Source organism: Electrophorus electricus, chromosome 21 (assembly GCF_041902795.1).
Source record: "Electrophorus electricus isolate QZ-2024a chromosome 21, ASM4190279v1, whole genome shotgun sequence".
Taxonomy (NCBI): Eukaryota; Metazoa; Chordata; class Actinopteri; order Gymnotiformes; family Gymnotidae; genus Electrophorus; species Electrophorus electricus.
Window position 1 is genome coordinate 6,768,391 of NC_137517.1, and position 25,615 is coordinate 6,794,005.

At 44.9% G+C, this 25,615-nt stretch overlaps 1 protein-coding gene across 3 annotated transcripts in view; it reads right to left on the reverse strand.

The window, feature by feature from the left end:
• Window positions 1–415: 415 nt before the first annotated feature.
• Window positions 416–25,615, reverse strand: part of dlgap4a (discs, large (Drosophila) homolog-associated protein 4a) — a 78,215-nt gene continuing 53,015 nt past the window's right edge. Inside the window, exons 2-12 of one of the 3 annotated variants that reach the window (XM_081704813.1) lie at window positions 25,161–25,507; window positions 23,243–24,151; window positions 22,730–22,974; window positions 19,506–19,656; window positions 16,497–16,722; window positions 10,419–10,693; window positions 9,461–9,549; window positions 7,745–8,172; window positions 5,758–5,849; window positions 4,255–4,407; window positions 416–4,033 (exon numbers count right to left, since the gene is read on the reverse strand). In XM_081704813.1, the coding sequence (XP_081560939.1) occupies window positions 3,797–4,033; window positions 4,255–4,407; window positions 5,758–5,849; window positions 7,745–8,172; window positions 9,461–9,549; window positions 10,419–10,693; window positions 16,497–16,722; window positions 19,506–19,656; window positions 22,730–22,974; window positions 23,243–24,151; window positions 25,161–25,436 (3,081 nt within the window). In that variant the 5' untranslated portion in view covers window positions 25,437–25,507 and the 3' untranslated portion in view covers window positions 416–3,796. Of the gene's footprint in view, window positions 4,034–4,254; window positions 4,408–5,757; window positions 5,850–7,744; window positions 8,173–9,460; window positions 9,550–10,301; window positions 10,694–16,496; window positions 16,723–19,505; window positions 19,657–22,729; window positions 22,975–23,242; window positions 24,152–25,160; window positions 25,508–25,615 lie in introns of all 3 variants that reach the window. The other 2 variants (XM_081704812.1, XM_081704814.1) reach the window with 2 other exon arrangements.

Below are 25,615 nucleotides of genomic sequence, written 5' to 3' on the forward strand. Positions count from 1 at the left end.
CCTTACTCATGACACTAGGACCTGCTAAAGCAGAAGAAACAACGGTACCTAGCAGCCAAGATGGCTCGAGGGTGAATGGCTAGATTGTTTGTTCTACCCTGGTAATAAAATCACGTGATACTGGAACACGTGTCACGTGGCTGGTAGGAGAGCGTGGGAACCTGCACCTGACAGTAAAGCTAAGGGGCTTGGGTTACATTGATTTCTGTGACAGTACCGACAAAAATCACGAAGAACCCCTGCAAACGGGGGCATTGCCTAGCAGTGAACAAGAATCTTACAGGCTGAAATTTGTCAACTACACACCACCGTCTTTTTTTTTCAGGTGCACGATGTGTTTTGACTTTGATCTTTACTCTTTGATGCCAATAAAAGGAAATGAAAAGAGTCTAATGATGATGACCACAAAAAAACACTGTATTAAAAAAAGTTTAATATTTACCTGGACAATGAAATACATGTCCTTTATGTGGGTAAAACATTACAAATCAACAGAGGCACACATCCTAGAGGTGACTACACCCTGAAACTAATGTTTATTTCAGTCTACAGTAAAAGAAAAAGTGGCCATGAGATTGTAGTATAATGAAATGCATCCAGTATGTGAACACCATTCATGCAATATGAGCTTCACTTGTGTGATGTGATGTTTGCTAACAAAGTTCATTTGTCGCCAGGTCATTACACAAGGAATGGATGGAATGCATTTCATGATAGCAGAAATGCTTTTTTAAGTACACTCTTTCTCTTTTACACACACATACACACACACACAAACTCAAAACAAAACAAAAAACAAAACTTTGCCCTACAAAGAATAGTGTTTCTCCTGTTCTAATTCAGAAGTTAATTAGCTTCCTTGTATATACTGAATCAGGCATGTAAGGGTGGGTTTACATTACAGTGCAGCAGACCCCAGTACTAGACCAGCAACCCACCATTTTAACTATAAATCATGTTTGAGCCAGACGCATTCCATGCCATGCTAAGTCTTAGCCAGCATCCCCACCACCCTTTTAAAGGTTTACACACAAAGCTGGTGCATGAGCCAGCCACCCCTGCACCCCATCCCAAGGGGCAACCGTTAGAACCAGTGCATAGTTAGCCCAGGACTAAGCTGTCTGTCTGGAACAAAATGTTAAAGAAGCGGCAACCTCAATACCCTGATGATTAAAGACAATTTCTATTCCTGAAAGCCTCTGGTTCTCAAGCTAACAGACTTGTGCCATGTTTGTACATGCTCTCGCTTCTTCACAGGGCCCATTTTCTGATTAAGCCCATGTTAAGTTACACTTTAGGTAGGTTTATAACTGAAAATCCATAGTAGGGCTAGACTCTATGAAGGATGCACATTAAATAAGATCTGGTGCATAGAAAATGCACAAATCAAATTCAATTATTTGTTAAGAAAAGCTCATTACTCATACTGGAGTATGTTGGATCCACAAGGAATGAATATGTGGAGCTGCCAGCACTTGTCCCAAAACACTAACTCAAGTTTGCAAATTTAACAACTAGAAAAATGCATACCCTTTCCTGCAGTTCGTTGCTATGGATGGATCTGCAAAAGGTGCACACCTGAATTGGTCCTGGTAAAGAATTCAAACCCAAGTCATGTTTTTCTTCATTTTGTGAATGTTTGGACTTACTGTGATCTTCCATGCCCATGGCATCTTGTGCATGACTGATTTTTAAAAATAATTATTTTCATATAAATAAACCTATAATTTTACAGACAATAGAATTTTCAAGTAGCAGTTAGACTAATTGCTGCTGGTTATAATAAGTAAATCCTAGTCACTGACCACTAAAAAAAAATGTTTTCTGGCTTGGTCTCTGAAACTGGCGGTGTTTATGAGGTATTCTATGACTGCATTGGCAGAAGTGGTCAGCTTGTGACTAGCCAGTGTGAGAATACAGATTCTAAAAAATGTTAATTAATTAGTTTTTTAAAATATAAAACTTAGGACACTAACTGGCATCAAGCACACGAGCAGGCATATCTGAACAGATGGCAGGCCTTGAACTTTTGTCAGTGTGAGCCTCTGTGGAGAAAAATAACATTCAGTGATGGTTGACTGTTCAACCTACATATTGCCACTGTGAATACATTTGGCATAAACAGGCAGTGAAGGGCAACAAACCGTTTTCCCCTTCAGGATTAAATGGTTTCTTCCAACCGTACCACCCGATACTAAGTAAAGGAAAGGTTTTTACTTTTTTAATGTCCAATATAAAATTAAATAATCCAAACCTAAAGGTGACAGAGAGGCCTCCGTGTCTAAAAAATGCAGAGCAATGTTCCAGCATTTTCAGGGATCCAGTGCACATCGGTCTCCTGGACACACCTGGACTCCCAGTTACCCGGCACAGATGTGCTCTCATATCTACACTCCACACAAGGACTGGATGGAATGATGACAACAGAAAACCAAAAGAGAAATGTGACTAGTAAAAAAGTAAAAAAAAAAATAAAATAAAAAAATAAATAAAAGGAATTGTAGATCCAAGTGAATGTTTTTTAAAACAAGTGATTTGAGTCAATTAAAAAAAAAATAAATAAATAAAGTGGTGGAATTTCAAAACATGATGTGTAAAGGAGAGAGGGACAGAGAGAGTGCTCAGTGTGAGTAACCGCGTAACAGGATTGAGGGAGTTACGCAAAACTCTGACAGGATGAAGCAAGTGCAAAAACTTTTGTAGTCTCACACTGCAGCAAGTGCACATAGCACACATTCGCTCAAAAGTTAAAACAAAGGAACATTGTAAACAAAAACCAAAACAGTGAGGCACGTGCATCACTAAACATTGGCAGTTCATTAACAGAATAGGACTGGAGTGATGCATAAGCAGCGCCCCACGTTCCGCACCCAAAACACAGTGAATACCACTGCTACCGTCTAATCCTCTCATGCTCACGACTAATGTGAATTTCACGTGTCTGGTGTACCGCTTAATTATCATTAATCTAGAGACTTGTATGGATCCAGCCTCACATGCTGAGGGTGGGTGGGGGAATCCTTCAAAATGAAACCGTAAAATACGCCTACATTTCATTCAAATGCCCCTAAAACATCATTTGGCAATGCTCTCCCTCTTGTGGAACAGGCCGGAATGGCTAACAGAGATATAATAGTATTAATAAACAATAATAACCGGGAGAAAAGAGGAAGACCGCATTGTTTAAAGACAAGTGCACACGTGCAGAATCCTGAGTGCGTGCTCTATGGGTAATTCAAGATGGCCTCTGGGAGTGTAGCGTTTGGGGTCAGCTTGAGTTTGGTGGAGTGACCAAAGGGTGTAGGATTCTTTAAGCACACACGCATGCGCACGCACACGCGCACACACACACACACACACACACACACACACACACACACACACACCGGTGAGGGGCGGAGCCTCACCCAAGATATTAACACAATTTACAGACTGAAGTCTCAATATATCCCATGAGATAATTACAGCCCCCAATAATACTTATTACAGGAATAGCAACAGCAACAAATGATCTGTGGTGGTGGTGGGTGGGTGGGGGGGGCTCTTCTGTGGCATCCGTCACACGGGAGTGCCCCGTGCTTTAAAGCAGTTTGCTTTAAAAAAAAAATCTTATTAATATTCTTTTTTTTGCTGTGCTCCATGTCTTTAATCATCTCCTTGCTTGTGTTGGTAGAGCCGCTGGGACACCTGTGTGGGAGCCTGCGTTTCTGTCGCAAAGAGGCAGACGCAGGGGCGGACGCGCGCGCGCGCGTGCGTGCGTGCGTGTGTGTGTGTGTGTGTGTGCGCGGAGGCTCTCTCAGAGCCGAGTCTGGGCCTCAGGCACGTAGATCTCGATGCTGTCGGCGCTCTCCGTGGCCGAGTTCTGCCGCTCAGACACAGCGCGCTTGGCTGCCATCAGCCGCTTCCTGGCCTCCTGACGCTGCTTGTCGGCGGCGCTCGGCTCGCCACTGCTCTTCTCCTTGGCGGCGGGCGACTTGGCCTTCGCCACTTTCTTCGGCGTCTGCACCGACGGTTGCTTCTTGTCCTCCTTCTCCTGAGCACAAACATGCATTGATGAGCAAACACTCACCTCCCCCTTAAAAGGTACCTGTCCTGACAAAAGTCAGGAAGTGTAGTAGGTTGGAACAAGGTTGTATATCGTCTTACAAAATAGACTGCCTGCCCCAACCCATCATTGTGTGCCATAAGTTCATGGCACCGTGTGCCATCCTGACTGACACACACACACACTCTAATGGGAGGTGGTGTGTGTACCTTTTTGCTGCTGTCCTCTGGCAGGTTCCAGGCATTGGACTTGAGCAGGTGCAGCTCGTCGAACTTCATGCTGATGTCCTCTATGGAGAGCTGCAGCAGGTCCCAGAAACCAGCCAGGTCCTGCGCAGTGGGCCGCGGCTGGGCATCCGTGTCCTGCCGTAATCAGACGGATCATACACACCCCATACCCACCCACACACACACACACACACACACACGCGCGCGCACACAAACGCGCACGCACACACACACACGCGCGCGCACGAACGCGCACGCACACACACGCGCACAAAATCAGTAAAAGTCAGACAGTAAAGTCAGTAAAGTCTGCATTGGGTCCTATGATATTAGGGATACATTCATACAAGCAGCCAAGATCAGCAGACCAATTCAAGAAAAGCCTGAGAAGAAGCCTTCATTCCTCCAGCAAGAGGGCCCACCAGTGGTCCTATGAATAAAACATTGGCTGTAAATTTGCCACTACTCTCTGCCCAGGCTTTAGGTGAGCTCTGACCTGATCTTAGACTGTAATGCATTTTTGCACCCAAGCAAGCAACACTACAAATTCAAACAAAAGCTTTTTCCCCCCTCATTTTTTGTTTTGCTTAATTAATACAGGCTATAAACAGAAAATGAAACTGTTATAGCATTATTTGACATAATGCTAATTTGACTGACTAACTTCACCGCCAACAAGTATTTCTGCTCAAGCTGTATATTTAATTTTGCTATGCACACATGGACCACTGGAGGGCAGCATCAACCAGCTTAAACACAAGTACTGAAGCGGACTCCATTTCCAGACATTGAACCCTTTTGCTATTAACCTCATGGTTCTGTGGTTTGGTTGCAGGTTTAAATAATCTTATTATGACAGAGAAAGTGGGTTTTTTGGATAACATTAAGCGAAGAATAATGAAATAAAGAAGAATAGTGAAATAGAATAACAACGATAAACATACCACACAGAGAATGGTACAATGTATAGCCCAAAGACAACTTACATAAAGGAGTTCAATGTAAGGCCAGAGCTTTGCATTTAGAATCTGCCATCGGTGCCATTTTAATATATTAAAGCTCTTCAGAATTCAAATTATTGTGCCTGTAGTATCTCTTTCCCATTTGGCCAGTCTACTTTGTGTACATGTTAAATACAATGTGAAATGGAAATTGTAACACAATGTATTCCAATCTGATATATTTCTGAGAGAAAGAGGATACTGGGGCAAGGGCAGCACTTGAGTTCATCCATCAGGATTTGACTGGATTGTGAAAGCATGCCATTATTTGACCCCCCACTGCCCCCACCTTGGTGGCATTGCCAAAAAGAAAGAGATGTTACAGAAGTAGGCATTTGAGTGAAAATATCTCGCAAAAACAAGAATTTGGTCTATTCATGATACTGATGCATTGTAGACAATAAGACCAGGAACATGAACTAACAAGGTGAAAGAGGTCAACTCTAATTTCAGCTCTTCTTTAAAGGGGAGTTCTGGAACTCACCAGGTTCTGCTCACACAGGCCTCGGAACTGCTGGAACTTCTGAGACATGAGCAACTGAGCACTGCCTACCGCACTGCGGATCTTCCCCAGTACTACACACACACGCACACACACACATATATATACATACACACACACACACATACACACACAGGATAAAAGAGACTTGAGCTCAGGAGAGATTTAAACTATCATTTATGGGGGAGAAGATGCTGCGCTGCCAATCTGGTTGCCATGAAACGCACTGGACTTGTTTCCGAATCTCACATCAAGTCTAGTGTAAACAATTTTCACAAATTTAAATTCAACGTTACTATGAACAATACACTACGACTGAGTGCAATATAGGCCTGGGCTCGACCCCCACTCATAGAGCCCTGCACTGACTCCTTTGTACGAGGTGTTTTAATGTCCAAGCCCATCCTTAAAAGCTCGAGTGGGCTTAATCAAAGGCTGGCAGAACCCAGGAATAGGAGCCTGTAGAAAGACATGTCTAATTAATGCCATGCAATGAATCTGATCATTAGAGTCTGATCTCATTCCTTATTCTGGCTTTTATATGGCCCTGTGAATAGCAGCGGCCGTGATTAAACGCCAGTCTTAACCCTAGCAGGATGCTCTTCGATGAAAGGTAAGCGGTATATTTCATGGCCCTCTTACCAAAGTGTTCCAGCAGGAAGGGAGCTCAAGGAAAATAAGGATGTATGAGGACGTCCGTCTAGGGCTGGACTGGGTTTGAGGGAACCTAATTAAGCCCGGGCAGTGAAGCTATCAATTAGAGTTAAGGGCCACTGGCAAGGCCCTGGACTGGGCAACGTCTGTGTGTGAGATTTAATTCTAATGTAATCCAGAATTGGATTTCATCTCATTTAGATTTCATTAAAAACAATTATTTAAAAATGTTCTCCAAGTAATTTGGTAAGGGTCATTTAGGTAGTGTAAGGACATATTAAGCAAACCCACTCATACTCTGAAATGGGTTTTTAATAATAATTAAAATAGTAATAGTAATAAAAAAGCCTCTACTCACTTTGACCCCGTTCACACCTGGTCACTTCATGCAACTTGTATCTGGATTGAATCCTGATACAATTTTAACCACATGCAGTTACACTCTGACCCTGTTTATACTTGGTTGCTTCATGCTTCTTGTACCTGGATTGTATTGTGATGAAATTTAAACCACATGCATTTATACTGCATATAAACAAATGTATCTCCAGTTAGCCTAGGTGAAATCTAATTGCCATTTAGCACAATAACTGCAAGTCTACTTATACCAGCTGACAACCAACTTCCTATGTTGCGCCTCTTTTCTTGTTGCAACAAGAATGACAGACGCTTAGAAAATTGCAAATTTGTTTTTCATTTTTCTAAGACAGCAACTTTGGCTTTTCCACTTTGAGGTAGTTCCTGGATGGTTACATCGTGTGACATGACATGAGGGGTTTTGGTTTTCAAATGCTGCACAGAGCATTTGTAAGTGTCCCAGTGACTGGGTTTAAATCCATTTTAAACGTGTGCATTAAAATTTTTTCCCCCCATCAGGATAAAATCCTCAAGATGCATGAAACAACCAAATATAAAACAGGGTCTACCTCCTGAAGTGGTCTGAGTAACCGGAATTAAATCTGTTTTAAATGCATCTTGTGTGCATTTACAGTTGCATTTATATGTGAACAATCCCTATCTGGAAATAAGATTGATACACAAGATGTATGACTAAGTGTAACAGGAGAGAGCTTTGAGTTGATTGTGCTACCTAAAATCACAGGACTTAGAACTGAGAACCACTCTTACACGTTGTTAAAACAACAGATTTTAAACAATCAATCAAAAAATCCAAGCATCAACAAGATGTTTTTTGGAAAGTCTTCACTTTAGCCATTATAGTGCAATTGTAGCAGTTCTCAATCCCAGTTCTGGAGCTCTATGTGGATCTGCAGGGCTGACATATGCATCGCTGAGCTAAACTACTGCTCCTCACCCTCTTCTGAGAGCTGCTTCTCTTTGCCCTCTTGCTCCATCTGCTGGCACCAGGCCTCCATGCGGCCAGTCTCAGCTTGTAGAAGTTTGAGGAACCAGTGGCCATCCCTGAGGCACGCTGCTGGAGTTCTAGTCTGCTCCGCCGCCCCATTCAAGCTCCCACTCCCACCAATCTGGAGCGAAGGGTCTGGAGGGGGCAGCGAGGACGGGTCCAGCGCCGGGTCAAGGCTCTCTGGAATGGAGCCTGATACGGAGCGGGTGGCAGCAGCTTTCAAGGGGTTTGGTGTGCGCTGGCCGCGCTCTGGCGAGCCTGGCGTCTGTGTGCCACAGCCGGTGGTGCCATCCTGTGCCGACTTGCCGTCTGCCTGGTCTTGAGACTCCACCTCAGTCGTCTCCTGTCGGGACGCCATACTGCTGTAGCGGCTGAGTCTGGAAGACAGGGACGGAACAGCAGGCTTAAGGCACATCAAACGGCACGGGATGAACCGGAGTCGCGGACAGGAGTCCGTTTTAAATATCCTGAACCTCCCATTGCAATTTTAAAACAGAGACGAATTCTTCCAGACCAAAGTAGCAACTTGAAAGAAAAAACATTCCCATTCGAAGAGAAGTCTGCTCATTCCAATAGCATGAATCTACATGAAAGATGAGGCCAAGTCAGGCATGTCTGTCATAACATTCCATTACTCTTCAAAAGCACCAGCTGAAATCATCCATCTGATTTTATTTGAGTCAGTTTCGCCAGTCAGGGTATGCAACAATCCTGACATCTTACTGACATATAGGGGAAATAATCCCAAATCAGAAAGGTGGAAGGAGCAGTGCCCTAGAACCTTATAGTGAAAGAATTAAAGTTAAGTTATCTAAGAGGAAGTGAAAGAGCAGAAGATGGGGGGTGTTTTAAGAAAAAAAGAAAAACGGTATTGGAAGGACACATGTAATTCTAGGGACGAGAGGCGAGATAAAAGGGAGAGAGAGAAATATGGATATATGTAGTGCCAGAGAGAACGGGAAGTCGATGAGCTGACCCACAGAATTTGATTATTTCTTCATAATAGTGCCATTACAGTGTGCTTTCGGCTCCTCCCCATCGGCACGGAGCGGGGACTGAACAAACTGTGCTGGTTATCGCGCTGTGCCATGCGTGACAAATATGTTTGCACATGCCATTTGGGCAACAAGAAGGTATTTGCCAATGGCTCCAGGAAGGAGGTGCACAGGGAAAAAAAAAATCCCTTAAAATGACTGCTTTAGATTTTTTCTTCTTTTTTCAGGAGCACAGTAAATAGTTGAAGGAAAAGACCTCCACACCTGCTAAAAACCTCAGCTGATCAGGATACTGGGGTTGATGTTCAGAGCAGCGTGCCAACACACTCCTGCCCGGTGCCCACAGAGGCATGTGGAGTGAAAGCAAGGGACTCAGCCCAGTCACAAATATTTGCGTGCTGTAAAAATCATTTGTGTTTTCACCCTCAGCCACTGAAATAACCTCAATTTTCCCACCACCCCCCAGCAAAAACGGTCTCTTCTGTGACTATGATATCAGTGATCACCCTGCTGCGAATGCTACTGCTAGGTTGTTAAATTCTGGGGCAGCGTGACCAATCACAATGCTCAAAGCGCACACATCAGAGCCGATGTACCAGAACCAGGACAAGCGAGGATGACGCGGACATCAAAGAGGAGAAGGTGCCGATGGAAGGGCCTGGGGACTTACGGCCTGCCGTCCTCCACTTGCACGCCAATGGACTGGAACCTTGTTGTGGGGGTCTGCTCCTCCCTCAGCACAGGCTGCACACAGTCCACCTGTCAGGAACACAGCATACACACTAGCCGTCACACTGGAACTATGGCCAATACCGGCAACCCGACTGGCACTATTTTTATGAATCCACGACTGGTGGTGTAAATAGCAAAGTTGTAATTGGATCCCAAGTGTCAATACAATTTCTTTGCAGAGCTTCTTAAAAACACTAAAACAATAGGTTTAAAAATGTGGGATAAAGTCCAGATTCTGAAAATATGACAAAAACAGGGTTAATAAGCTACTTTAAAATAAATAAAACAAAAAACCCACAACTATACTGGCTCTCTGTCCCCAGGGAAACACGCACACAAACACACAGAGCTACAGTTGCTGCCAGTTTAAGATGCACCAGCCTAATGACAGAAGCTATGTGGAGTACAAGCTATTTGCAGGCAGCTGATTTGCTTAAATGCAGCAAGGTGCATGCCATTGCTGTCAGAAGAAAACCTCCACAACTAATCCACTGTTGTTTGGACCCATTTAGTATATAAAAAATAAACAGCTACAAAGACAATTTGTATTTTAGATTTTTAATTTTATTTTAAAAGGTCAAATGATCAGATGGAGATTTGCATAATAGCAGCAATTCACAGCTGAATTTATTGCACACTATTTCTTCAGGCATGATGAGTGTTTGCTTTGCAGTATGTATTTTCAAAATTATGTAACTAACCAGGGGGCCAAGTGACAGAATGAGAAGGAATGTGGGAGTTAAAACGTGATGCGCGCGCGCACACACACACACACACACCTGGATACCGATAGATGAAAGTTTTCGCCTGGGAGCAGCTTGGGGTTCGTCTGTCACGAGAGTGATGCTTATGGGCGGAGTCTCGGGAGCTGGGGAGGGAAGAGGGGGGCTGCTCACCCTGGCACTGGGCAGGGGCAAGGGTGGTTCCCGCGGGGCAGGAATCGGGGCCTGGGGCAGCAGGGGCGGCCGCTTGGCGCCCTTGGCTAAGCTTCCCGTCCTTGAGCTGGTGACGCTGTCTGAGGAGTTGCTGCGTCCTGACTGGCTGTTGGCCTCGTCGCGCTTGTCCTGGTTGTCCAGGTAGGTGTCCTGAGCAGACTCGGTGCTGCTCTGAACATTCAGTGCTATGAGGGGCTTGATGCGTGGAGGAACTGGGGGCGGAGTCTTCTTACAGACTAGACATAAAGGGACATGGGACGGGGAGAGGCAAAAACAAACAAACATGTCAGCACTACAACATTTTTAATGGCATTCCTGAACTCAGCATGGGCTATTAAAAGAATACCAAGGTATTAAACCTCAGGTAGCACAAAGTTAGGCAACAGAACAATACTGTATGTAAAGTAAAGACAAGGTCTTTTTTCTTCCGCCACTATATAGCCAAACATTTGACATCCTAATACCATTTTAAACTACTCTGAAAGATATGTTCTTTTGAAGTGAGATTTCTGTTAATTTTTAACAAGAGAAGCAGGCTAGCTGTCTTCCTCCTTGTTTAACACACAATAAAGAGTTCTGTTCTGATAACAATGCTACCACATCATTCAATGAAACGGCGCCTGGAGCAACAACAGCATATGAACAGACTCTTCCAGTCTTCCGCCACGGACCCGACAGTGTGAGAAACACTGTCTCACGCGCCACTCAACAGACGCGACAGGCCGCACTCTAGGAGCAGCGCCAACGCGCGAAACAAAGGCGGGCATTTAAACCCTCTCCACGCCTCCAAACAGCTCGCATGCCTGACATGCGTGCACGCTATGGGAAAGTGAACAGGCGTGGCGTGTAGTGCTTCCCGGATCGTAGTTAAAAGATCTGAAGTATGACTTGGCACACTACCTCATGTAAAATCCCACTAGCGGTTTGAAAGGATTAATTAAACAGAAAAGTGGGGGTTATAGTTCGTGCTCGACATATCCACTCGGCAAGAAGCCTCCGTCAACATGCCAAGACAACGCGAATGTGGCTACTTGCACATTAGAACGTGTATGAGCGGAACTGCAGATACACGCGTATCTTGTTCGTCTTGGTGGAGTTTATATAGTTCAAAGTTGAGCGGAAAACGGGCATATATTAAAAAGGAATAAATATGGAAATTGAATAAATATCGGCAATCACAAGAGAATATTACAGCTGATAGACATACACAGAGCTATATATGATTCAACTGGTTACAACTGCAATCTTGCCAAAAACAAGATAGCAAGAGGACCCTGCAGAACGCCTTAGTCCAAGTGAAAGCACCGCCACGCAGGCTATCATCTTACCAGGATGACAAACAGGTAGACCAGGTTAGGAAGACAATACCTCCACCAAGAGTAATAGCCATGTAATAAAAAACTGGCATGGACCAAACGGATGAGCTAACAAGCAGTCCTCAGATTCATCGTCAAAGGCACTATGGTAACATAAAAGACTTAATTTAAAAAAAAAAAAAGTTTGTACACTCTGGCATTAAGCCATTAAGTCTAGGGGAGGCGCTGCCATAATTAAAAATGTCTGATTCCCTGAAGAAAACAGCTAACAACATAGGCCTAATGTTTCATGAGGAAGATCAGCCTGTGTTTACAGTATAAAGATTATATTTTACAGCTGTATTGATACTTGCAGGGGGGGAAAAACTGGGCAAGTTCATCTACACCAACGGCAAATGCTTGGACTATTGCTCTGGTGTCAGGCAGCCTAAGGTCTACACTGGGCCTGGCCAGCAAAACAAGATGGCAGTGTGGTCTGCTCTCACTGCAGGAGAGTAAGGGCTTATTCCCAGCAGATGTTCAACACCAGGTTATCAGCAGCTGACTAAGTTGCCAGGCCTGGAGGGCCATGTGCCAGATCAGCCATGTCCAACAGGGAGGAGCGGCATGGGGACAGGGTTGCGGTCAGACTGGGATGCACCAAGGAAAGTCCAGAGTTAGGGGGAGGGATTTCTCTCAGGAGTCCAATATAACATTACCAAAATAGACTACTGGAGTACCTCCATTTCCTCAAGGATCTTAGAATGCCCTCTCCTTGAATTATCTGAGTCATTGCTAAGTCATGCCGACAATGAATAGGTGAAGATCTACTTTAGGACCTACCTTGAATATAGTCCCATCAAATCAAATGTTTTTGCAGGATAGCTATTACTGTAGAGGCCAAATATCAGAGAGATGCAAGTAATAATATACAATACAAAACACTGTATCAGGAAGGCAAGTTAGTACTGGGCTGGAACCAATCTGATTGTGGCCCATTTGATTCAAAAGGAGAAACAAATGCGTCCAGGGACATTCGTAGCTAGACAGCTGAAAATGAGACAATTAGACTAGATTAAACAATTATAATTTAAAAACATCTGTCAACTTAAGAATCATCATAGTTAAGATACAATTAGACACTTCTACAGAATCTGAATTCTCATCAGGGATTGGCTGCAACAGTCATGAAGAACCACAAGCCTATACAGGCTGCTGTTTCATAGGAATAAGATCATCTTAAATGAGAGAGTGTGCATTTGGTTTGATATTCTACCATTTAATGATGATCTTTATGTTACAATGCTTTTGAGGAATTCAGACCTAGTTTCTTCCCTCGTTTAAAATGCATGATTCAGCCCAGGTGCATGCCTAACCACCAAGTCCTTTAAGCACTGACTGAGGAGCTTGTGTGGACTGGAGCTGATGGTTGACCAAGACTGTCTTAGAGGATCCTATTATTATTTGTTCAGATTTGTACAAGTATTACACATACTCTTGAAGGGTGTGTGTGTGAGTGCATTCAACCAGTTTAGCTTGAATGCACCACAGCGACTTAAATTCCATCTCCACAACAGATGGGGGGAGGGGGGTGGCGGCAGAGAGGGGGGGGGTACATTCACTGGAAATCTTTCTAACATACCATGGCAAGTTTTTTTTTTTTTCCAGAAACAAGATTTAGTGTATTTAAGCATTCTTCACCCAATACTGTATAGTTACTACGCTAGAGTATTCTTCACAAGCCAATTCGTACAACAAACTGATACATTACTTGCTTATTTCATTTCATAACTATAACAAAACGACATAACGACATATAGTCATAGATCTGAACAATATAAAGATCACACAGCTAGCTACCAGACATCCAAGTTGGTTAGCAAACCTTATACCAGTGCAGCTCAAGTGACTGAACATGACAGCTACGTTGGTACTGCAGCTAGCCAAGTCATTCATTTTCTCATGCAACTTAACGTTAGCTAGCCACCTACTTGCTAAAGTTCACTTTGTTCGCCTATACTTTAAAAAGTGTCAGGTTCATTAGCCCCGTTGCCCGTAGTAACTACTTCGCTTTGGTGGATGCTTTAAACATTCACTGTAGCTAGCTAACTTTGCGAAAAGGACAACTGTCCAACTAATCTCAGCAAGGAGAATTACTAGTTTCATATTTAAGATAGCTACCTACTACCTATTACTATGCTTTAGCGTAACCCCTAAGCGTTAACTTTTAAAGGTCTATCGTGGCCATTAACTACGTACGAAGTTTATTGATTACAGCTAGCTAGCTAATGTTATTAACAGATAATTATGCGTAAGTAATCCAGACCGAATAATAAACCAGCAATATTATGCTTTACTAGGGTTAAGTAACATAGCTAGCTACGTTTGTATAGTACATGGGCAGTTTCTTAGTTAAGCTAACTAGACGCTTACTTTTGTCACAAAATGAAAGGGAGCCAGCTAGCTGCTTGGGTGAGTAGCTAGTGTTATCTAGCGTTATCTATCGAACCCTCTTAGCCAAGATAGTTATCGAAGTGAGAACCAAGACGCTCTGGTCTGCTAGCTAGCTTTCGCTAGGGTTAGCTAAATTAATAACTGGTTGTTGACCAGCTAGCTAGCTAATAATGAGAAAACGTTCTCTAGACGTCAACACTAGCTAACTAACAGAATAAAAACCCATTTGCAGCATTGAGGAAAGCCATACCCAGCAGCGCCACTTTTCTAGCTCACGTTAGCTTTAAGAAGCCAGCGATACACTGTCATCAAACACATCACTCGCCGAATCAGCCTGGCTGGCTAGCGGCGAGGCTGAGGCAACGCAGCTGGCGGTTGGGGAGCAACACACAACGCTGATGCACGGCTGGGAGACTTTTCGCAAGCTCGCGTCGAACAATTAGCTAGGATTACCGTGAAACCGTGGATCCTTTTCTCGGTAATACGAGGTGATCAGCGACGATCGAGTGACCCCATCATGTTGCATTACAACTCCGATATCCGTGAAAAAAAGGGTCTTTTTTTTATTTTTCCCTTATTCGTATTGTTATTTCTCAAGGCTTCCAAACCAGTGCTTTTCCAGCATTCGACTCTCCACGTCGCTAGGAGAAAAGGATCCGATAATCCGTTTCAACAGACGTGATTGGAGTGCGCCGTTTTCGAGACGTTTGGGCGCCTCCACACTATTGGGCTTCGTTAGCCGTTGGACGCGGCGCGGCCGAATTGAAACGAGCCGACTCCTCACGCGCTTGACCTGCGTCACAATAACACGGGCCCTCGGCCGCTCGCGCAGCGGACCTGCGCTGCCGCTCTCCACCAATGAACAGGGCCGAGAAGGGCAGTGGCCCACCACATGACCGCGGAATAACGGCCTTGATCCGAGCGGACGTTTTGAACGACAATTCGCGATCAGCTGTCAGACCGACTGGCATAATTGTCAGACGAACCAGTCAGGCATAAAAAGATATTCATCTCACTGATTTTTTTGTTGTTATTTGTTTGCCCACATGTCAATGCACCTCACAGTTTATCCACGCACCGTCGTTAGGTGTCACTGAAAATTAGAAAGGGTTTTCGTCAGTGAACAGAAACAAACTTGACAGATCGATAACATAGCGATTAAATCACGTTTTGGAAGGTGAACACAGACGTACTCTATATTACTCATTTTAAGCTTGCAGCTAGTTTGGTGTGAGGTAACAGCCTGAATTCATCTTATTATTAGGCTATTACTGAATTCTTCTTAAACCTGGCCATGAGTTCAGATGTTGCTAGGTTTCAGCTTTGGTATTTTTAGAGATACAGACAATTGAGAAGGAGTTTCTTCTAATAGCCTTTTTGTGAACATTAAGCTTTTAAGCTCCTAAACACCCATCTCAGCTTGTCCACCAGAATGTTGGTCACCGTGTGAATGTGTAGCATATAAGCAAGAGAGACAGAGACAGATACCAAATAAGCTCAGTTGGTCAGAGCACATAAGAGATGTTCAAAAACGTCTAACTGCTCACAATGGCATCTGTCATGTCTGTTCATCAGGATCTCAGTTTCACATGGCTGCTGGTGTGTAAGGAAAGAAAAATCAATCAATCCAGTCCCAGGGACCCATTTAATTCCCCCAGAGTGGCTTTGGGATGACCAGCCAAATGGGCACACACACAGAGAAAAGGGAGCAAAAATGGTAGTGAAGCTAGCACATTTAACTAAGACAAGAGCATCTAATCTGCTCACCATAATGTCATGAGGCTGTTTGGGTCATAAAACAGTAGTTTGGCAAAGGTACTAACATTATACAAAGGTCAGTAGCATACGTTTGTTCAATCATTAATCAGAATTATTCAACATGTAAAATGAAAAGATCAGATGTGGATCAGGGAATTTTCCAGACATTCTCACATGGCACATGGCAGCATTTTCTACTAGCAACAGGTTTCCATTCTCTGTATGTATTATCTAATGGTTCTTAATATTTAAAACTATTTGTATTAGTTAGTTAATGACCCCCATGATTAATAGTGATGTAGCACTATTAATTAAATCCTCAAATGGCTTAATTCAATTCTCAAACATCTGGTTCCTCATCACCATTGCCAAAGCACAAAATTCTGGGTGCCCACCACAAAAAGCAGGTTAGAGGGCCTTTCAAATGTTTTCATTATTTTTTCATTCACAATCACAATCATTATTTTTTCATTCACAATCACCCAAAGCAAATCCTATGCCAGAGCAAGTATTAGGTGAAGGAGAGACTTACTGCGAGAGCCGCCGTAGGTGTGGCGGGGAGCTGGGGGCGGGGGTAGGGGATCGTCCGAGTCCACGGAGGCGGTGTCGTCATCCTGCGAACAGCCGGCCTGGATGGCGCGCAGGTAGCTGTGGCTGCGCGACCGGAAGCAGGAGGGCGTGGGCAGGTCCAGCGCCTCCACCGCCTGGGACTCTACTTGGCCGCAGGTCATGGAGCACAGGAAGCCCTGCTGGTCCACCTGCGTCGAGACGCACAAGCTGAGGCGGGACTGCAGCGCGGAACGCAGCGACGGCTTATTCTGCGTCGGGGGCGGGGCATGCGTATGCAGACGGTAATGATTGATGGATTCAGAGACCAACACCGGAGCAGTTTGGGAAATGCTATGTGTTTTGACGACTCATTTAGAGTTCTACAGTAAGCTTTGCCAAGAAGCACTGGCGTTCCTGACATCAAAAATATTAGCACGCAGAAAAATGTAAGAACTTGATATGTCTTTCTATTTCCAATGCGGAGAGGTGACGTTTTATTCAGACTATACTGAAAACCGAATCCAATTACACCAATGCAGTAATTAACATTTACCTAGAGCAGAAAAACTTAAGTTGAATATAATTTTGATTCGACATTGAACAGTCCTATCGAGGGTTACTAAGTATACACACATTATTGGTAGGCCTACAATACAGTAGATTTGGTAACTTAAAAAAAAAAAAAAAAAGCTAGCTACGTTTGCCACTTGCATGATTTAGTATTTATTTAGCAGGTACTTTTATATGTTACTTGACGTGCCGAGCAAGCAAATTTTCTTGCCATACCGCGATTTTTGTCAGCATCCGATTTTTTCCAGTTCTATGCATCGCTGAACATGTATGAATGCACTGCAAAATGGTGGATTGACTACTCAGGTAAAAATGTATGAAAATAATAATTTAGGTATTTTAAAAAATCCAATTTTTTAAAATAGCAAATGAGACCGATTTCCTATTCATTTCAAAGGCAAAATTTTCCAAAGATATAATTTTCTCCCTCATTATTAGTTACTACCAACAGACAAGTATGTGGTCTGAATGAATAAATTCTTATATCATATGTAGTTTCATTTACATTATTAAGACATTGATGAACATGTTGATTTCCCTGTCTACAGCTTTAGGTACTTGATACCAGTCAACACAAAAGATTTACAGAGGTATTCATTTATCAAGGCTGTTTGTTTGAGTGCTGGTCAACAGCAAGATCAACCCCTGACTGCTCCCTGAAGTCCAGGACAGAGTCTAGAGTACAGTACTAAGGTACTCTACCTGACAAGAAGAGAGAGAAGTCATGTTGCTGGACGTTTGTGCAGACACACAGTCAAATCTTCTCTTTCTTTTCTGACATATCTAATCATCTAACATTTAAAAGACCTATAATCTTTTCCTTAAAGCCTGTGGACCGATCTTTTCAGTTTCAGCCTACACCACATTCCTTTGGTATTCCAGCCATTTTATCTAAAGGCTGCATCAGGGTAGCACCTCATCAGGTGAAGGGGAGAATCAGGTCTGATCTGACCAGGTGAAGGAGAACCAGGTCTTATCTGAGTAGGTGAATTTGTGAATCAGGTCTGATCTGAGCAGGTCGCCACCCTCCCTGAACCTCACATATCACTACCAAATCTGATTGCAGATAGGTGGCAACATGACTGTTCAAACTGTCTTGGAGCCTACTGGGTTTTTTTGGTTTTTTTTGCTGCAGCAGACACTCTACGCACAGGGATTCAGCCTCAGCAAAATAATAGACATTTTCATTTGTGCAACCAGCAGGCCACTCATCCAAAGACACTGGGATAGAATGGGAGAGGTGCTGTTATTTTACTCCACTTTTTTGTGTGTGTGCGAAGATCGGGTCTTTTAATTAAAAGTAAATCCAGAAGCAAATATTGGTTACTTTAAGCTGAGGGTCACTGGAAGAAACGGTATCCCCACTGTCTCCAACAGCAAATTCTGAGACTGATCTCAAAAATCCACGCAGCAGAAATGCAAGCCATTGCAGGAAACTGTGAAATGTCTAGCTCCAAATGGAGTCAATTCTTAGTTCGCTTGTGTGTGGGTGCTTCCTAAATCCTGGCTTGAAAGCATACACCTCACCTCAGCCATTTCCACCTTTCCAACAGTCGTACAACAAAGTAGCCCAGATCGTGTCATGGAGAAGAAAAGCTAAACAATATGACTTATAGAATTGTGCCAAAACATGAAATAAAAGATTCTTTTAAAAAATGTAAAACTGAATTCTCTGGATCTGATCCCAAGTGTAAATTGCCTTATCGCCTGGAATAGAGTTTCAATATATGGTTTGTTTGTTTGTTTTTAAACAAAACTGCTGGGGGACATTCTGCATCTCCAAAGACTAGGGTATGATGAGCACATGAAAGGAAGCAGTTAGGTGATTTTACCCAGTGCGCTCTCTCTCTCTCTCTCTCTCTCTCTCTCTCTCTCTCTCTCTCTCTCTCTCTCTCTCTCTCTCTCTCAAAATTTCTCATGAAACCAAAAACAGCTAGACATGCACACATCTGTGTTTTTCTGGAACATTCAAGCCTCATTGTCTCATAATTGGAAAAATGCACCAGTAACATTTAGGCAAATAAATTTAAAGCAAGAGTTTAGCAGACATTTTATGGTACACTGACTCACTCTTTTGACCCAGAAGACATGGCTTCATTACACTGATTTAAAATGTAGCAAGTGGTAGGAGAATGGACATGAACTGCATTTTTTTCTTCCAAATTTACATTGAAATATAACTACCATTTAATTAACTCAGATATATTTCACATATCTCACATAGTAAACACATATTTAAACACACATTTTCACAGAAGTATCACACCCAATTTTTAGATTTTGGAAGGTGAAATTATCATGGAAGTGTCAAGCAAAGCAGCATGAGACAAAAAGCAAAAACTAGTACTGGGGATGAGTGAGAGAAAGCGAGGGAGAGAGAGAGAGATGAAAGGAGAAAGAGTGAGAAAGAGAAAGAGCTGACCTGGCTGATGCCAGAGCTTCGGCCCAAGGTGGAACAGCTTTGCCCAAACCTCCCCTCTGGCTCCCAGCGCTGGGCATCACTGTGACCCACCAAACAGTCCAGGTTATCCAGGCTGCGGTTGGTGGAGAGCTCACGCAGAGATGGCAAACAGCTGGGGTAAGCAAGGAAAGAGGAGGAGGAAGGATGGGGAGGAAGAGCGGAGAGAGAGCTTTGGTCACTCCTGGAGGAGCCACTCACCTGCCGGCTTATCTGGAAGCATGAGAAATTCTCATATCTTAACAAGAGCAGAGGCAATAAATTGCATCTCAGACATTAGACTGGATTATACAAAGCCCACAGCAGTAATTGCTGAAAGAACATTACTCCTGCCTCAGGAGTGGGATTATGTGTACCAGCGGAGTGAGTAGTGAGCAGACGATCGTGTAGCGTTGACAGGCCAGGGCTTTGCCGTACCAATAAGTGGCACTACAGAAGCAGCAAATTCAGACTTGTCTTGAAGTTCAATGCACATGCACATGTGTGTGTAATAGTGAGAGGCAGGTGCACATGACCACAGTGCAGAGGAGCTCTTCCCTGTCTGAGCGACTCTGAAGTCACATCTACAGTGTTTAGTTCGCGCTCAGTGAGTCATCTCATGATGTTTTCCTCTGCCCAGTTTGTGAGGGGTTAATAGCTGTGCTTCACTAGGGAAATGTGGGGGTTAGTGGACTAGGCTAAAAGACCGTGGTCTGGTCTGGATCGGAAAGGGCTCAGGAAGACCTCTAGAAAGTGCTTTAGGTGATCATGGCGAGAGCGTAAGGGTGTATGGGTAAGTTGGATGAGTCATCTCAATCCCAAAAATGGGACCTCAATCAGAACCTCTCCCATGTCCCTTCCATTCTTTGCCTAACCTTCACTGCTATAGCTAGAAGTAGGTGGCAACAACAAGATCATTCCTATGCCCTAATCATTTGTTGAGTTTTGAAGATCTGCTCTAATTTTAAATCAAAGTCGCTTCCTCAAATTATAGCCAATTAAAGCAAAACTCAACCACTGGCTGCAGACCATTTCACACCAAAATGCCAGTCACGTTTTCTTCAGTCTCATTCAATTTAGAGTCACTTAAGGAAGAGGGAGCTCAGACAGGCTTGGAGAGTTAGGTGGAGGTGCAAGAGAGCATTGGGTGAACCCATGGTGAGGCCACGTCCTCTGGAGTCAGGACGGAGTTATGGCCTCGGCGGCTTCGGTTGATGGGTAGTGCTTGCGTGGGCGGGGGTTTTCCATGGCGCTAACCTTCCCAAGTGCTGCACAGAGTGGGTGCTATGCAGAGGGGCCCACATCATGCGCAGGAGTGGGCTCTGCCAGCATAAAGGAGGGGTGAGGGCAGGGGCAGTTGGGGGAAAAGGTGGACCGTTAAACAAGAACACGGAGAACCGCAAGGAGATTGATGCATTCTAGAGACTGGGTCTAGTACTGTGCTTTAGAGCTGAATATATTTTCTGGTAAGGTTATTGAAATGACCTGAAATAACCCTCCGTTTTATGCCTGCCTCAGTTGAGCCATCAGAGGACTGTTGGATTTTTTTACCTTTAAGATTGTCCATCTGGTACTGAAATGGAGTTCTTTTTGGAAAAGCAGAGGAGTGGAGTAAACCCGTTTTAGCATAAATGAAGACAATTTCTGACCCAGACAGCTAGCAGCAAGACGATTAAGAGTATGAACAAATACAGTTTTCACACATTGTGCTATAGTACCCATTGTAATTAATGTTCTAAAGAAAGAAAGAAAGAATAGCCATCTATGATTGAACTAAATCCTAACAGTGTTCAAACATACCAGTTCCTGACCTGCCAACTCATGCTCTGTTTACTGTCCAGTATTACCCAGTGGTTCACAGCATAAAATTGTTGTTTGCTTGAATTTAGCTTTGGTTCATCACGGGTTCCAGTCCACTCATCTTCATTTGAGGATATTCAATTACTTGTGTGATAGAGGTAATGTCAAGGAAATACTTATAGCACGACAAGATGCGTGCACATTTAAAAGGCACCTTGGCTGACAGAGCTTATCGTTGCTGTTTGCTGTTCAGTTCAGGAGGAGCAAATGATATAAAATCTTTTATTCCTATGGTGAAAGCATTGTGGTTTCCACAACCCTAAAGGTCTAATCCAGCACCTCCTTCACCATCCTGTGGTCCTCTCTCCACAACGCGCCCGATTGTATTGTGAGATGCCAAGAGTCTTGAGATTGTCTGGTGTTTGGCATCAAGCTCTAGACATCCTTGGGCAGCAACTGTTTTTTTGAAATCTCAATACAGGCACGCCACAGGGAAGGTGTACCCAACATGTCAAGACAGTGCTGTGTGCTGGTCATACATAGCTAAAAACAGTAAGTCTAATTAGTGTCTAACGTTGTTTGGGTTAAAAAGGTTAAAAAGTAAGACAAAATGCAACTGTGAGATAGTATTGCTTTTGGAGAGGTACTTCCCCTTGTGTTTGTTCAACAGCTAATTAAGCTCAGACACCAAAGGGAACCCTACAGACGTTTTACTTTGTACTAAGCGGAGTGCACCAAACAGATGCAGTGACAGTGCTCATAAACAATATCTGTCCTGTCCTGGAAGCAATGTGTACAGGATTTTTAATAACATACTGGAACTGAACAGAATGCATAAAAACGCAGCTTCTCATGAAAAAAAGAACATTTTTCTTTTTTCCCCCAGCCAGTCATGGACTAACAACTTGTGTTGTAAAAACACTATCAAAACCCAATGTTTTATAGCTTTAGCAGAACCCACCCTTACATGCCTGATTCAGTACATGCAAGGAAGCTAATTAACGTTCGAGTTGCAACAGGAGAAACACTCTTCTTCGGAGGGCAAAGTTGTCTGTGTGTGTGTGTGTGTTTACCACCGTCTTCGCTCATTTGCGAGGTGGAGGGGGCGGCTGCTGCTCGCTGAGGGAATGTTGTGTGTGTGTGTGTGTGTGTGTGTGTGTGTGTGTGCGTGTGTGTGTGTGTTTGCGTCACTCACTTGCGAGGTGGAAGGGGCGGCTGCTGCTCACTGAGGGAATGTTTTGTGTGTGTGTGTGTGTGTGTGTGTGTGTGTATGAGTGTGTGTGTGTGTGTGTGTGTGTGTGTGTGTGTCTGTGTGTGTGTGTGTGTGTGTGTGTGTCTGTGTGTCTGTGTGTGTGTGTGTGTGTGTGTGCGCGTGTGTGTGTGTGTGTGTGTGTGTTTGCGTCACTCACTTGCGAGGTGGAGGGAGTGGTTGCTGCTCGCTGAGGGATTGCTGCGTGGCTTTCAGGTAGCTCTGGCGGCGTGCGGCCGTTTTGGGCGAGGGTTTTGGCGAGGGGGGGCCCTCGGACTCGTCGCTGTCCTCTGTTTCCGCCATGGCTTTGACGTAGCTGCCGCTGCGCATCCTCCGGCATGGGATGTCCCCAGGCCCCCCGCCGCCCCCCTTACCCAGCGTCCCGCTCATGTCCCCCAGAGGCACCTGGGAAAACAGCAGGGAACAGTTCCTATCATTCTCACTGCTCTGCTCCCTATGGCTCCACAGGGAAATAAGCATCCATTAATGATGATTAACTCCTAACTCCTCTTAATGTAATTTAATTCAGTGGGAAGATAAGTCATTTTTTTAATGATTTCCTCTAGACCTCCATTTTACAGTTTGAGTCAACCTTGGGCAATGCCTCCATCACTCTCTCTCTTGCTCAGTCTCACATAACACACACACACACACACACACACACGCACATTACCTGTAGGAAGTTGCAGGTCAGGTCCTGGTGGGAGGACTTGGATTTGAGCAGTGTCCGGTTCAATGTGGCGGTGCCCTTCTGCACCACCTGTCTGGCCTGGGTGAGTGTGAGCGTGGACCATGATCCCCTTTTCACCACCGTGCCATCCCCTTGCTGCCCTCCAGCAGGGGGCACCGTCCCTGCTCCCATTCCTGCTGCCGCCACTCCCGCCATGGCTGCCACAGCCTGGGGCTTCAGGTCCCCGCTGCTCTGGGACGTCCTGAGCGAGTGGGTGGCGATGGTGTTGTAGCCCTGCACATTTGGCCGCGCCACAGCCTGGCTGTCCGACACTGCTCGGCCCAGCGTCATCATGGTGAGCGGGTTGCGGTAGGCGACGGCCACCTGCCCGGCCATCGGCGGGCTTCCCGCCTCATCCTCCAGCGTGTCGTCCGAGCTCCAGAACCCAGAGAGGTTGGGCCGCGCCCGGCGCTTGGCACCCTCCGTCTTGGCGCGGTCCTTGCTCTTGCTGCGCCACGCCACCCTGCCACCGTCTGCGCCCTGCCCGCCGCCGGGGCCGCCTTTGCCCGCGGAGCCCTCGCCTGCTGGGGCCTTGGTGAAGAGCCGCTGCACGGAGTGCACCAGGTTGCGGATGCGGCCGGGGCTCTCGCTGCGCTGCTTGGCGCCGCGGCTGCGCCGGTGGAACTGCAGCGTGCTGAAGCCGTCACGCTGCAGCGGCAGGTGCCGCTCCAGCTGGTCCAGCAGGCTCGCCGGGAGACGGTTCATCTTGGCCGCCGCCGCTGACGAGATGGTCGCCGTGCCGCTGCTAATCATGGGCGGTGCTGCCAGGCCCAGGCCCAGGCCCATGCCCATGGGCATAGAGGTGGTGAGGGGGCTCGGGCGACTGCCTGGCTGAATCAAGCAACCCTGCTGCTGGAGGAACGAGGTACAAACTCACACCACTCACCACTAATCTACCAACCCTAAGCACTACTGACCCTGTCCTCAGGGTCATACACGCTACAGTGTTCATTTCATTTCAGCCCCAACCAGATCAACTGGTCAGGTATGTGTGGGTCGGGAGGAGTGGTCTGGAGCCACTGCTGTAATCATAGTTCTAATCGTCATGACAATCCAGGGCTGGATGAAGCCCTGTTGTGGCCGTAGGCTATAAAAAAACTGGGACCCCCTTTAAATGTATATTTTAAATATGTAAAATAAAAATGGTGGAAGCATAATGAATAGGTCAGTAAAATATTACACCTACACCAAGTCTGATGCAACAGGAAAACAAAGAACAAAAAGAAGAAGCATGCGGTCTGAACAGGACTATAGCCTAGCAATGCTAAGAATATTTAGATGAAATGATGAATGAAACAGAAAACGTAAGAGCTATCTCAGATAGCATGAATACAGGTAGAGTAAATGCCAAAAAAGTGATCGAAACCTTTTATTAGATGTGAGTCCCCCTGTGCTAGTGAAGCTAGGCTGCAGCCTATATAGCCTATACAGTTAATGCGACTATTCCGTTACCAAAAGTCTAGCAGAGAGCAAAATAAGGTTCCGCGTAGTACAGTTTAGTGAATAAAGATGCTAGCAAGTTGTAGTGTCCTTTTGGAGATTGAAAAATCACCTTTGTATATCGCATTGTAAGTGTTTTAGGGGAACTGAACAGTCATCTTAATACTGATTTGAATCATCATTCAACCCTAAGAAAACCTGAAAGATTTTAGCAATGCAAGAATGCCAGACTAATGTGGAATAATGCATCAAAAAGCAAGGAATAATACATCAAAAACAGTTCAACACACAAATGAAGACATCTTACAGAAAGGTAGTTAAAAAGCTAAAATATACTGACAGTAAATTTTATGTATCAGTTTGGTATTTCTGACACTTTTAACAGATGTTTAACCCATGCGAACTCTGACAAGAGCCCTACCTGTGGCTGGGCAGGGAACTGGAAGTGCGGAAAGGCGCTGCTATTGGTCAGCTGGGCACTGAGTGGCAGCAGGCAGTCAGGCTGCAGTGCGATGGGGCTGGCCGGGGGGAAGGCGTGCATATGCTGGTCCAGGGTGCCGTAGTGGTTGATGGCGGGGGTGAGCAGGTATGTGGTGTGGGGGTCCGGGGTCAGGGGGCATATCGGCTCTTGGGGACCCGCCGCGGGACCGCACGAGTCGGATAGGTGGCGGTTTCGGTTGGCCCCTAAGCTTTTCATCTTTGCTATGCAGTCTCTCCTCTAGAACATGTTCCCGACTCGTGTGAAACTACAGCCCTGGAGGCTGCCCCCTAGTGGACAGACAAAAAAATTGTCAGGGAACTAATAAAGGCCCTTAAAAGCATTAAAATGTTCCGATCTAGTCAGGACCATCACGATAAGAGTTTGACCTCATTTAT